Below are 14,175 nucleotides of genomic sequence, written 5' to 3'. Positions count from 1 at the left end.
AGATCTGATGGTTTTGTAACTGTCTGGCATTTCCCCTGCTCACTTCTTCTCCTTCCTACGGCCTTGTAAAGAAGATGCCTTGCTTCCCCTTGGCCGTCTGCCATGATTGTAAGTTTCCTAAGGCCTCCACAGCCATGCTGAACTATGAGTCAGTTATACCTCTCCTTTATAAATTACCCAGTCTTGGGCAGTTCTTTATAGCAGTACGAAAACGAACTAATACAACAGTATTTATCAAATTGTAACTAGAAAGGAAGTAGAAACTTGATACAATGGGTGAATTAATCTGGTCTAATCCCCAAATCTTATTAAATATGACTTCTTGATTATTTTAACATTTTATTTATTTATTTAGAGATGGAGTTTCGCTGTGTCATCCAGGCTGGAGTGCAGTGGTGCAATCTTGGCTCACTGCAACCTCTGCCTCCGGGGTTCAAGCAATTCTCCTGCCTCAGCCTCCTAAGTAGCTGGGATTACAAGCGTGTGTTACCATGCCCAGTTAATTTTTGAACTTTTAGTAGAGATGGGGTTTCACTGTGTTGGCCAGGCTGGTCTTGAACTCCTGACCTCATGATTTGCCCACCTCGGCCTCTTAAAGTGTTGGTATTACAAGCGTGAACCATGGCACCTGGCCAGCATTTTATTTTTAATCACGTGTATCGAATAGATTATCTAAGAGCACTTCCAGGCTGCTTGCTGTTTTGCCATGCAGCAGAGCTCTGACCTATCTTATAACTCTAATCCATTGGTATGGTCATGGAATTCCTATTCATCTAAACATAATATGATTTCCCAGAAAATCTTCTGAGAAAATACCCCACAACACCAGGCAAATATGATGTCTTCCAAATCACTCTTTTAAAGATCTTTGCTTCACTTTTTGGACCAGATTATATTATTCAGTTATTCAACAACAATTTGTTAAATCCTTATTAAGACGAAAATGCTGAAAACTGAATCCTACTGCCCTTCTTTAATAATTTTTATAATTGGGAGTACCCCTAACCCTGAAGTTTCCTTATAACATTTTTTTTTTAAGGTAATGTGTTCCCTCTTTGATACCTTATTGTCAGTCCTAATCGTGACTTTCAGTTGCGGTAGTACACGTTCCACTTCTAGGCTCCATTCCGCAGCATCTGTTGTGGATTCCAAAATATCTTCTTGTTTGGCAGTCTCGTTCATATCCTAAGAAAGGAAAGATATCACAAGATTGAGAGTTTATAAAAAGAAATGGTAAAAATTTGAGGCATTTTAGCAGTACTGCACAATTTAAATCAAGAATTGGTAGTGTTAAAATTATAGTGGAAGAAGAAATTCTTTTCTGTCTTCCTACAATGTTGAAAGAAAATAATGCGCCAACCTGGTAGAATAGCAAAATACATATTAAAAAAGAAGTAAATATATGATTCAACTATTTTTACAAGGAAAAATGTTCCTGAGACATCAGATACAACTCAATAGGAATACCATCAAATGGATCAACAAGCCATTTAGGTATGTTAATTGGTAATAGTAGAAAAGATGTTTGGTAAGAAAACTCACTCATGTTTGGTAAGAAAACACTTAAATCAGGCATGGTGGCGGGTGCCTGTAGTCCCAGCTACTCGGGAGGCTGAAGCAGGAGAATGGCGTAAACCCGGGAGGTGGAGCTTGCAGTGAGCCAAAATTACGCCACTGCACTACTCCAACCTGGGTGACAGAGCAAGACTCTGTCTCGAAAAAAAAAAAAAAGAAAGAAAGAAACACTTAAATTTATTATACTGAAATACAAACCCCAAATCTGAAAGACAAAATATAAAAAAATTCCAGAAGGAAAGAATTGCTATTTACAAAATTTGTATTCATAATTGAAGTGATAATTTATTAGGTCAAATTATAATATAGCTTAAAGGGTAATTTAATATAGACATACTTGAACTCAACTAGGGAGGGGGCCAAATTTCTGCATTTGGTTTCTACATTGGAATAATAAAAATCCATCATAATTGTTTTTGAATTACAACAAAAAAAGGCCCACTCTTTTCTTTTTTCCCACCCCTTCACATTTCAGCATTAAGTATGTATGGATCTGAAAATATAAATAATGTAGATTAATGATTTACAGATAAAATCTAAGGCAGTAATTTTGGTATCAATTCTTCCCTTTAACTCTCTTAATAAATTATAAGTAAATCTAAAGAAAAAATTAAAATATCAATGTTTATATAGAGAAAAAGAGACTAAAGAGATACAAACAGACATAAAATGTATGAACCTTATATGAATTCTAATTTTAATAATCTACCAAAAGATATTTTTGAAACAATCAGTGAAGTTTTAATATGGGAGAATACTGGATGATATTAAGAAATTACTAATTTTATAGGTATGACATGACATGGTTTTGTTTAAAAAGGCCTTATAAGTTAGAAATAAATGCTAAAATATTTACTGATGAATTGACAAGATGTCTGAATTTTACTTTGAAATACTATGAGGCAAAGAAAAAAAGGGAGGCAGCTTTAAATAAAACATGATTGACAAAATGCTAACAACTGTTGAAACTGGATAATGTGGCATGTTCATTACCTTATTCTAATTTTGTATACGTTTGAAACATTCCATAATACAAAATTTAAAAATAAAAACTAGGTGAACAACCTCATGATGAAATTACATTCCCAATATATATTTATATCACTAAAATCACATTTCTTAAATGAAAGCTCATTGGATTAGTCTTTCCAATCAGATGTAACACTAACCAGAAGATTAATCTTACATTAGGGTTTGTATTTCTGTGGGAGCCTGAGGTCTTTAGAGGCTTTGAACTCACTCCCAACTAAGACTCTGGAACAGTGCTAACATAAGAAAGCCTCTCCTACCTCCTAGCTCATAACAGCAAGTCCTGTTTAGACTCAGAGCCTTAAAGCCTATACTGCTTTTTGTTCAGATTCAAGGGACTACATATTTCTAACTTCACCATTTGAGAATGGATAACTAATACACGTTTTTACACTTTCTAATACGTAGTCTGAATGTATTCCATTTAGAAAACCAGAAGTATAAAAACCCAAAACATTACATGTGAAAAAAAAAAAAAAAAAAAAAAGCTCAAGATTCTACTTCAAACATCTAAATATGGAAACATTGTATTATTTAGAGTACTTAATGCTGTATACTTCTATATAAATTGGATCTAGGGTAGCACAAGAGTATCATAGCTAGGGAAGGAGGTGCTTCATTCACAAAGTAGATACGTGTGAAGTTACATGAGACTGTGTATGATGGCAGGAAAAGAGATAATGGGTCTCTGTGTCAAAACCTAAAGCAATAGGGAAGGTTCTCTGCCATGTAAATTCACACTGGCATCAATAAGATGCATATGTTTGGAAGAACTAGGCATATGCACATTCACCGGCACATCTGAGTACCTGTCTTAGACTCCATGAGACCCAATTTCTCATTTTCTATACCACACAGGATAAACTAATGGGGGCTGGGGTAGGGAGGACATATGCCTTGCTAGTGGTATGTGAGCCCTGACCTCAGGGCATGTGTGTGGGTATACACACAGGGTTACTCCTGCCAAGGTTATGGACCCCCACATCCCAACCCTGCAAAATCAGGCTGCAACAAGACAGCATGCCCTCTCAGCAGCAGTTCTGAGTGATTCTTAATAGAATGTAGATACTGCATCAAATGATAAATTCAGTAACATTACAGGGAACAAAATCAATATATAAAAATCGGTATCATTTCTATATGCCAACAGTAAACAATTTGAAGTAGAAACCAAGAAAGTAATCCCATTCACGACAGCTAAAATAAAATACCTAGGAATAAACTTAATAAAAGGAGTGAAAAAATCTTTAAAATGAAACTACAAAAACACTGATGAAAGAATTGAAGAGGACACAGAAAAGGGAAAGATATTCCAAGTTCACGGACTGGAAAAATAAATATTATTAAACTGTCCATACTACCCAAAGCAATCTACAGATGCAATCCCTGTAAAAATACTAATGACATTCTTCACAGAAATAAAAAAAAAAAAAAATTCTAAAATTTATAAGGGACTACAAAAGACCCAGAATAGTCAAAGCAATCCTGAGCAAAAAGAACAAAGCTGGAATCATTGTATTACCTGACTTCAAATTATACTACAAAGCTACCATAACTAAAACAGCATGGTTCTGGCATAAAAACAGACACAAAGACCAATGGAAAAGAACAGAGAACCCAGATTTAAATCCATGCATTTACAGCCAACTCATTTCTGGTAAAAACACCAAGAGTATACATTGTGGAAAGGATAGTCTCTTCAATACATGGTGCTGGAAAAACTGGATATTCATATGTAGAAGAATGAAACTAGATGCCTATCTCTTACCATACACAAAAATCAAATCAATATGGATTAAACACTTAAATCTATGACATGAAACTATAAAACTACTAAAAGAAAACATTGGGGAAATGCTCCGGAACATTCGTCTGGGCAAAGATTTCTTAAGTAAGACCTCAAAAGCACAGGTAAACAAAGCAAAAATGGACAAATGGAATCATGTCAAGCTAAAAAGCTTCTGCACAGAAAAGGAAGCCATCAACACAATGAAGAGACAACCCACAGAATGGGAGAAAATATTTGCAAACTACCCATCTGAAAGGGGATTAACAATAAGAATATATAAGGAGCCCAAACAACTCAGTAGGAAAAAAACCCAAATGATCTAATTTAAAAATAGGCAAAAGATCAAAAGAGACATTTCTCAAAACAAGTCATACAAATGGCCAACAATTATATGAAAAAATGATCACTAATCATTACTAATCACCAGAGAAATGAGAACCAAAACCACAAGATACCATCTTACTTCATTAAAATGGTTTTTATCACAAAGACAGGCAATAACAAATGCTGGCAAAGATATGGAGAAAGGGGAACACTTGTATACTGTTGGTGGGAAAGTAAATTAATACAGCCACTATGGAGAACACTTTGGAGGCTCCTCAAAAATCTAAAAATCTATCATATAATCTAGCAATGCTGCTGTGGAGCATATACCCAAAAGAAAGGAAATCAGTATGTTGAAGAGAAATCTGCATTCCCATGTTTACTGCAGCACTATTCACAATACCCGAGATAGGGAATCAACCTAAGTGTTGATCAAGGGATGAATGGATAAAGAAAATACGGTATATATACACAATGGGATATTATTTAGCCATAAAAAGAATGAAATCCTGTCATTTGTAGCAACATGGATGGAATTGGAGGTCATTATGTTAAATGAAATATGCCAGGAACACTAAGACAAATATCACCTGTTCTCACTCATATGTGGGAGCTAAAAAAAAAGTAGATTTCATGGAGGTAGAGAGTAGAATGATGGTTACCAGAGATTGAGAATGGTAGCGGGGAGGAGGGATAAAAATGGAATCATTAGTGGATATGAACATATAGTTATTTAAAACTGCATTAGTTATACAGAAAAAATAAGACCTAGTGTTTAGTAGCACAATAGGGCAACTATAATTAACGATAATGTATTATATATTTCAAAATACCTAAAAATGTGGAATGGGAATGTTCTTAATGCAAAGTAATGATAAATGCTTGAGGTGATTGATATCCCAACTACCCTGATCTGATCATTATGTATTGTATGCCTTGTATCAAAATATCACATACAACCCATAAATATGCACTATGTATTCATAATAACTAAAAATAAAAAAGTTAAAAAATAAATAAAAATAAGTTTGATTTATGGAGTACTATTGGGGTGAATTGAAGCTAGATGCTGTTGATTAAATCCCAAAGCCAGTGCTCTCCAACCCTCATTTCCACCCTCATTTCCAACCCTCATTTCTATCCCCTCTTTCTTTCTCTCCTTACAAGATTGAAGTTCAGAATCACCAAACAAGACAAGGGGTCACACCCATCCATACTCCCACTTTCTTCAGGCCTGGATGCGGGATTGTTCAAGTTGCGAATAACATACTCAAAATGTTTTACTGAAGGAAGGGCATTTTTCATAAAGACAGATGGGTTTGCAGTGGCCGTTTGAACTAGACCTAGAATCTGAGGCAGTAGGGTACATAAAGATCAAACGCTGCATTAAGATATGCTAGTGCATAAGCTATTTGTTTTTATGTTGGACCCTTCAGTAAGTTGCATTTACCCTTACTAGCTTATTATTTGGTTCCCTTAAGCAACAATTTGCTAACTCCCACTCCCAATGTCCTAAAATGATTTAAACATAGGAGCTCAAAAATTTTCACTCACTCGTAGGCCATAATTAATATACAAGGGGAAATGGCCCAGTTACTAAATGAATAAAGGGCAAAAAGAGAACATTAGATTTGGCAGAGCAGCATTAACTTATTCAAACTATACAGTTTCTTTCTACATCCATGTTTGCATATCTATTTCATAACCTCATTCCTCACTCAACATTTCTTAATGCCTAATAACTGGATACATTAACTGAGCAAGCCCTATATAGAAAGTATAAATCATTTTAAAACTATACTACTGTGCCTTGGTTATAATACTTTGAGAAAACTTTTCTTCCCAATTGTTTTTCCATTTAACAAATGGTACTTTATGTGGGTCACCTGAAAGAGAGAAATAAACTGCTGTTTCTTTTAATCAAAATTTTATATCATCATGACAAAGTCCCTCTCTAACACGTTAACTAAGATAAAGCATTGCTTTTGGGAAGTTTCATTTTCCAGTTACTGCTGCAGAAGAAACAATTAGAAGCTCATAAGGCACAAGTTATCTAGAAGTCTCATTTATAATTAATTAATTAAACTAATAATCCATTTGTGAAACTCCTACAACATTCAAGGTAAGAATTCAGGCACTGTGCTTGGTGTGGAAAGCTAAAAGGATTTAATTGCTGCCTGCAAAATTTGCAGACTACTAGGAAGAGCCTGAAGCCAGTTAATGGGAGTAATAACTGGTCCTAGGTAAAAGGAGAAACTGATGAGATGGGAACTGATCCTGACTGCCAAAGGAAGAATTGAAAATAACAGTCTACACTATCCCATAAAGTAACCTTGGGCTCAAACAGTGGGGCACACAATCGAAGTCAGTTCAGGAATCAAACAGTGTTAAAAGCCTACTCAGAATCCTGTTCCAGTAATCTCTGGTCAAGCATCAAAGAAAGGTTATGTTCTGTAAAAATAAACATGAGATGGCAACCTCATGGATATACTAGTGTCCTGATTCATTTGAAGAACTCAAATCATATACCTACTGAGAGGGTGTTAAAAGTCATATTAACTCTCAAGATTAAATACCCCCAAGACTCAAGGAAAAGGGAACTAAGTTGTCTTAAGAGTCACCACAGCATGGTGTAAATGTTAAGAGGGATGGGTCTGGAATCACATCTGCTCAAATCCCACCTCCATGACTTACTAGCTGTTGGTTAAGTTACATGACCTCTCTAAATCTCAGAGTACCCATCTGTAAAATGAGAATAACAGCACCTTCCTCATTGGAAGGGGTGCTGTGAGCATTAAATGAGACAATGTATTTAAAAGGCTTGCACAGTGTATAATACATATTAACCCCTGGTATATTTTAGCAGTTATTATCATTATTATTACATGCCAAACATGGTATCAGATGCTTTTACCTATGGGTTAAATGCCCAACAATAACACCATGAAACACGGAGTCTTATTACCATCTTTTAAAGTGAGGAAACTGAGGCACAGAATAGGTAGGTGACTTTTTCAATGTCACATCCAGTGATTGGTAGGTCAGGCAGTGTTTCTCTAGAGCACAAGCTCTAAAACACCTTACCATATATCTATCAACCCTTTGTCACCTAGGCTATAATTATTTTTCTCCAGTTTGTCACTTGTATTTTAACTTTATGGTGTTCCCCACTCTGCTCTCCCGTAATATAAAGTTTTAATATTTATACATTCAGATTTGTATTTTATGTTTTTGATTTTCTTGTCATGCTTAATTATGCCTACTTCAAACTGTAACACTTGTCTCTCCTCATGTTTGGTGTGTGAGTGTGTGTGTTTTGTTTTGTTTTGAGACAGGGTCTCGCTCTGTCACCCAGGTTGGAGTGCAGTGGCATGATCTCGGCTCACTGCAGCCTCCGCCTCCAGGGTTTAAGCGATTCTCCTGCCTCAACCTCCCAAGTAGCTAGGACTACAGGAATGTACCACCATGCTTGGCTGATTTTTGTATTTTTAGTAGAGATGGGGTTTCACCATGTTGGCCAAGGTAGTCTTGAAATTCTGGCCTCAAGTGATCCACCTACCATGGCCCTCAAAGTGCTGGGACTAGAGGCATGAGTCACTGCACTTGGCCTCATGTTTTTGTTTTATTTTTGTGCCTTATTATTTGTTATTGTGATCCGTGTGGAGTTAATTTGGGTGTAATATATGAGGGAGGAATCCAGCTTTTTCTATAAATGGATTAGCCTATTATCTCTTCACCATTTAATTGAATAGTTCAGTTTTCCTCACTGATTTGCATTGCTTCATATACTAACATGACCACATATTTGTATTATTTTATCGATTCTATACAACTTTGTTAAATTCTGTGTATATTTTCAGACTTATAAAAAATTGCATCAATATTACACGAAAAATTTCCATATACCCTTCATTCAGATACCACTTCCAAATGTTCTCATCTTACATAACTTTGGGCTAATTATGAATAAAAGGGTACAATGTTTCTATCTGGATGCTGAGATTTGGGAAACTTTTCACATTTTTCTTTATACTCCTTTGTTCTTTCATTTTTTTAAAAACACAAGGAACATATTTTACTTTAAAAAAGAATAAAGTTTTTTCAATAAGCAGGTAAAAATAAAATTTGATTAACTTCCAAAAACCAGCTGGTACAGGTGGTATGCTGTAGGAGTCTGAATGAGAAAGACAAGTATGTTTTAATGCAATAGTGAGTTTTAAGTTTAGCCTTGCAAGAATGTATGGGATATAGACAGGCAGAAAAGAGACAAGCCAAGTGTTTTCAGTGAGGAAAACGGCATAAGCCAAAAAACTGAAATAGGAATGAATATAACTTGTGAAGATCAAAATGAGAAAAGAGTCTAGGGGCTTAAACAGGTGAATACTGGCTGGGTGCGGTGGCTCATGCCTGTACTCCTGGTACTTTGGGAGGCCGAGGTGGGCGGATCACAAGGTCAGGAGATCGAGACCATCCTGGCTAACACGGTGAAACCCCGTCTCTACTAAAAAAATACAAAAAATTAGCCAGGCGTGGTGGCGGGCGCCTGTAAGTCCCAGCTACTCGGGAGGCTGAGGCAGGAGAATGGCATGAAACTGGGAGGCGGAGCTGGCAGTGAGCTGAGATCACGCCACTGTACTCCAGCCTGGGGGGACAGAGCGAGACTCCGTCTCAAAAAGAAAGTGAATACTGGGGAGGAAAAAAGACTTAAGTACATTGTGAAAGACCTTGAAATCTAGGGTAAGGAATATGAATTTTGTCCTCCAGCCAGAAAGGAAGCCAAGAAGTTATAGGCAAGGTACAATTACTGTATTTATTAATACTTATCCAACAACTATTTATTTAGTGCCCACTATGTTCCACATACTGCTGTAGTCTAGGTATAGTGACTACAACAACAATCCTCACGAATAAAACATGTTAGCTATGTTTTATAAAGATGTATGGGGTTTTGTAGATTTTGGGGTTGGCTGTGGGACTAAATGGGGCAAAGTGATAAGGGAAGTGTCACTGAGGAGATAGAAGAGATAGCATTTGAGCTGAACCTTGAACATTTGAGTCAGGTAGAGAGACAGTGGGAAGGTATTTTAGAAAAGAGATAATAGGAAACAGAAGCATTGAATGGGAGCAGATATGCTCACAAGGTATTTGAAAGCCTATGAGGGCACCCATTTAACCGGAATAAAGGGTTTGTAGAAGAAAATGAGGTTAGCTGTGTAGACAATAATCAAATTGCTAAGGGCCTTGAAAGTCAGATCAAAATTTTATTCCTCTATACTCCATATAAATGGACCTGTAGGCAATGAAAGCCATCAAACGTTATTGAATTCAAAATGACCTGTAATAGTCATGTTTCAGTAAGTCAGACAGAGAAGCAGGGTGAAAAATAGTTTGACAAGGGGGGGGGGGGGGATTGAAAGAGGAAGACCAAAGACTATTTAGAGCATTACCGTTATACAGTCCAGACAGGCGATGAAAAGAACATGGCCTTGCAAGACAGCTGAAGGGATGGATATAGGAGATGTTTCAAAGCCAGCATCCACGGGTCTTAATGACTACATAGATGGCCTGGGTAAAGATGAATCAGACATATATTCAAAGCACTAACATTGCCAGGGGTAAGTGGTAAGTGGCGATGAGGATTTGAGAGATGGGTGGGTTTAAAAAATACAAGGTTGTAGAAGACTGAAAAAAACGTATATAGTCTGGTACCCATTTACTATATTGAATTATATAATAAATATCTGCTACTAGTGTTGATGGAAGGAACTATAACCTACCTATTTATAGAATGACAGCTCTCAAATAATATCCTAAAAAATCATTATTTTATTACTTTTCATCAGATCTCCCTGAGTCATTTCTGTAGGGGAGATCTTGTGTGACAGCAAATTTAGTCTAGTGGGCCTTCAATAATAATCCATGTGACAGATTATGAAAATAAAGCCATGACATCACCAGGGCTTCCCAATTTACATAGAAATGCAAGCTTCTTGATAACTTATATCCTATGTAAGTATCTTACTCAAAAATACTGATGGCAATCTAGGGACTCATTTGTACTGAGGGATTGGGGCTTTTTCTAGTCTTCTATGGCACATAAGAATGTTGAGAACTAATTCCAGTTTCTAGGAAAGGTAAAAAATTATAAAAAATAAGAAATGCATGAAGCGCATACTCTATGCCCGCACAATGTCAGGTACTGCCCACAGGTTAGATTTTAACAATCTCAAAACAAGACTGGTTAGAATTATTTGTGTCCCATTGCCAGATAAGAAAGCAGAGTCACAGAAGTTAATTAACTTGCTATGGTCATGTGGCGAGTGACACACAGTCAGGAATTCAACTAAGGCTGCTATTTCTGCCATAGAATCTACCTTGAAGGTATGGACTCAGATCTGGAAGGGACCTTGAAAAGTCCTTGCTTCCTACTTTTTGTAGGCCTACAATGAAAGCAAGAAGAAAATAAGGATTTCTCTTACTTCAAAAGTGGGTTGAAAAGCTACACTGAAGATCAAGCAAAACTCGAATTGGGTGTCTTTTACACCCAGCAAGAACTGCCATATGAGCCTCCACTGAGCAGTGAGAAGCAGAACTTTTTTCTCTAGCCCACATTTCCTATTCACCCCCAGATGTAAAACTGATGGGGGTGGTAAGGGTTAGTTACCAGAGAAATAAAAGCATTTACTCAGTCATAATGTGTCCCATCACACTCAAACATGTGGCATTTTAATTTCTCCTGTGAAATATCAACCATAGACTTCTCTCATAACACAGATAGGAGGTCTAACACTCAACTGTTTTAGGAAAGCAGAAGAAAAAACATTCTCCTTAAGCAGGAATCAAAAATTAATGGCAACTGATAGGGCAAGCTGTACATAGAACAGTTTTTTCTCCTAGATTACTCAGTAAGGATATTTTGTCTAAAATAAAAACATAAAACATATGTAAAATTTAAAAAATTAAAGTATTTAAGATATTAACCAAAAAAGATCCATCTTCTTCCTCTCTTTGATTACAATACTGCAGTTTTGCCTAGATGAAACTCTAAACCTGAAATGACATTTTTACTCTAAGCTCATATTTTTACTTCCTTTCACCTTTTGCGTTTCAAGCTAAAAAGTCTCTCATTCTTACTTAGTATCACGAATTTCTTGCTAAGTAATTAAAAACCAATTGTGTTTAAACCTTTTGAGATACTTGGTTTTACACTGTGTAACTCAGGATTTGGTTTCCGAAACCTCAAATTTAGCATCTCAAGAAAGAATAGTATCTATGGCATGTTTGAAAAAATGTTTTGAAATGAAGTGATGGGCATTTAAAAATAGAATTCAGAGAGTGCGTGGCTCCCTCTCCTCTTTTTTTCACTGGGGGAGGAGAATGACACATCTGCATTATGCTGCCAGAAGGCTGTTGCCATGATTCTGTTGAGTTTCACAAGGGTGAATGGAGATACAAAGACTACTCATAATTACAGCATAGCCACTGTGAACACGCAAGCAGTGCCCAATTGACATATGCAAATTAGAAATGGAAATGACTAGCACACCTTGGTACCACCTCATCACTAGAGTCTTCCTTTCCTGCTCCCACTCCCTACAGCTCTGAATAGTCTACTATACTCCTAAACATCACAGGCCCAGTCCAACTGTCAGAACTTTAATTCAGCACCAGTGTCCTTTCTCATGGCCACTCTTAGGGTAACTTCGGCTAAATTTCAGATTTCAAGAACACTCAGGAATCAGAGGGACATAAAGAACATGGAATTCTGTGGACTAGCCTTGAAGCCTAATATCCGTTCGTAATGCTTTCCTTCTAAGAAAAGTTATCTCAAAATTCAAGTAATTAAATTACAAATGAAATTGTGGAAGATGAAGCAATGCCTCACTAATTACAGTTGTCGGCAAAATCATAATTGGGGTAAGGGAATTAGAAAGGAAAATCACACAGAATGACTTTAAATATATTTTTTAAGCCTTAAATAAATGTTCTCAAAAGCAACTGCTTCCAAAACAAACCAATGTCATTGTTATAAGCATTCATCATCAGTAGGAGGAACATATCTTTTTCAGTGTTCATGAAACTACTGCTGTGTCATGATCGACTTAGGCAGATGTTTAAAGTTTAGTCAATGGGCAGATGGTATCTCTTTACAAATTCTTCAAGTTAGCAGTTACAGGCTTCAACTATGCTGTGGTAGTTAGGTAGATGGGTCACCAGGACCTCTTTCAAGGAAGATCTTGCTGCTGAGCTTCAGAGAATGTGGCTAGCAGACAGCCTCCTGCTGTCAGCTCCCGCAGAGAGCCATTTCACCTGGGAGTATGTCCTTCCCAGGGCAACTGGCCTTCAGCAGGTGAGCTAAGCAGGCAACACTTGGCTCTACCAGGTTGGCCAATCTTTGTCAGGCCTGTATGGCAGCATGACTTCTCCCTCTGCCCAGTCCTACTTTCCTCTCCCCTCCTTTCACATGTGTCTATTTCTAATAAATATCTTGCACTCCAAACTGTCTACGTTTGCATCCAGAGAACACAACCTGCTTATGACATGTCTTTTTCATTTGCATTCTCACTTCATTTTACTGCAAATCTCAGGAATATGCTTGTGTAGGTCCAACTCTTGGAATGATCATACTTAAAGAGCATGCTTTTCAGGGTCTAGACTTCACTTTATTTAATGAAAGAAAAGAATATAGGTAGATTTTTCCCTGCATTATCCCACATGGTACACAGAAGAGGATATAATTATTGTCAATAAGTTCTTTTCTCTATGAAAATTGCCTATAAAACCATAAATGCAAAAATAGCACACATTCAGGCATGTATTCCTACAGTATTATTGCTTATTGAGCAACTTCTACACACAAGGCACAGGTGAAAAAAGCAGTGAAAAAGCTCCTGCTCTCGAGGAGTTTGCATTCTAGTGGTTGCGACAGAAAAAATAAATCAGTAATTAATAAATGTAATGCAATACCAGGGTCTGTGAGGAAAAATAAAGTAGGGTGGGTGAGAGGATAGAGAATGATTGGAGAAGCATCTTATTGTCTTAAAGCTATAGACAGGGAGGGAATGCTGCAATCCACACACGGCTGGGCTTGCACAGTCACATATTCATTTAGAAAGTCACTTTCCGTGACAGTAGGTATCGTTTTTGTTCCAGTGAAGAACTCATCATGCTCAACTTTCCTAAAATAATATTTCCTCTGCATTATGAGTCCACCTGCTGCATGAGACATAAAATCTTAAATCTATGATACTAACCTATATAGCAATTTTGTCTTGGGGAAAGAGCAGCCCGAACCATCATAAGCTGTAGTCAGACACAGCTGTCTCAGGCAGATGGCTTTAGTGGGCAATATCATGAGCTTGCCAGGTTTTTTAAAATATGAAAGGGTTTTCTGCCTCATTAGTACTCTATGGTTGACCATCCACAAACACCTGGTGTTCACGCTTCTTCCTCTTGTG

At 36.9% G+C, this 14,175-nt stretch overlaps 1 protein-coding gene across 1 annotated transcript in view; it reads right to left on the bottom strand.

The window, feature by feature from the left end:
- The window catches only part of IFT57 (intraflagellar transport 57), a 68,461-nt gene that overhangs the window by 35,902 nt on the left and 18,384 nt on the right, over window positions 1-14,175 (bottom strand). The window contains exon 6 of the mRNA XM_023212591.3: window positions 1,063-1,185. Within this exon, the coding sequence (XP_023068359.1) occupies window positions 1,063-1,185 (123 nt within the window). The remainder of the gene's footprint in view (window positions 1-1,062; window positions 1,186-14,175) is intronic.

This window comes from Piliocolobus tephrosceles, unplaced genomic scaffold (assembly GCF_002776525.5).
Source record: "Piliocolobus tephrosceles isolate RC106 unplaced genomic scaffold, ASM277652v3 unscaffolded_20, whole genome shotgun sequence".
Lineage (NCBI taxonomy): Eukaryota > Metazoa > Chordata > Mammalia > Primates > Cercopithecidae > Piliocolobus > Piliocolobus tephrosceles.
The sequence above is the reverse complement of the archived record's forward strand: the minus strand, read 5'-3'. Positions and strand labels throughout refer to the sequence as shown.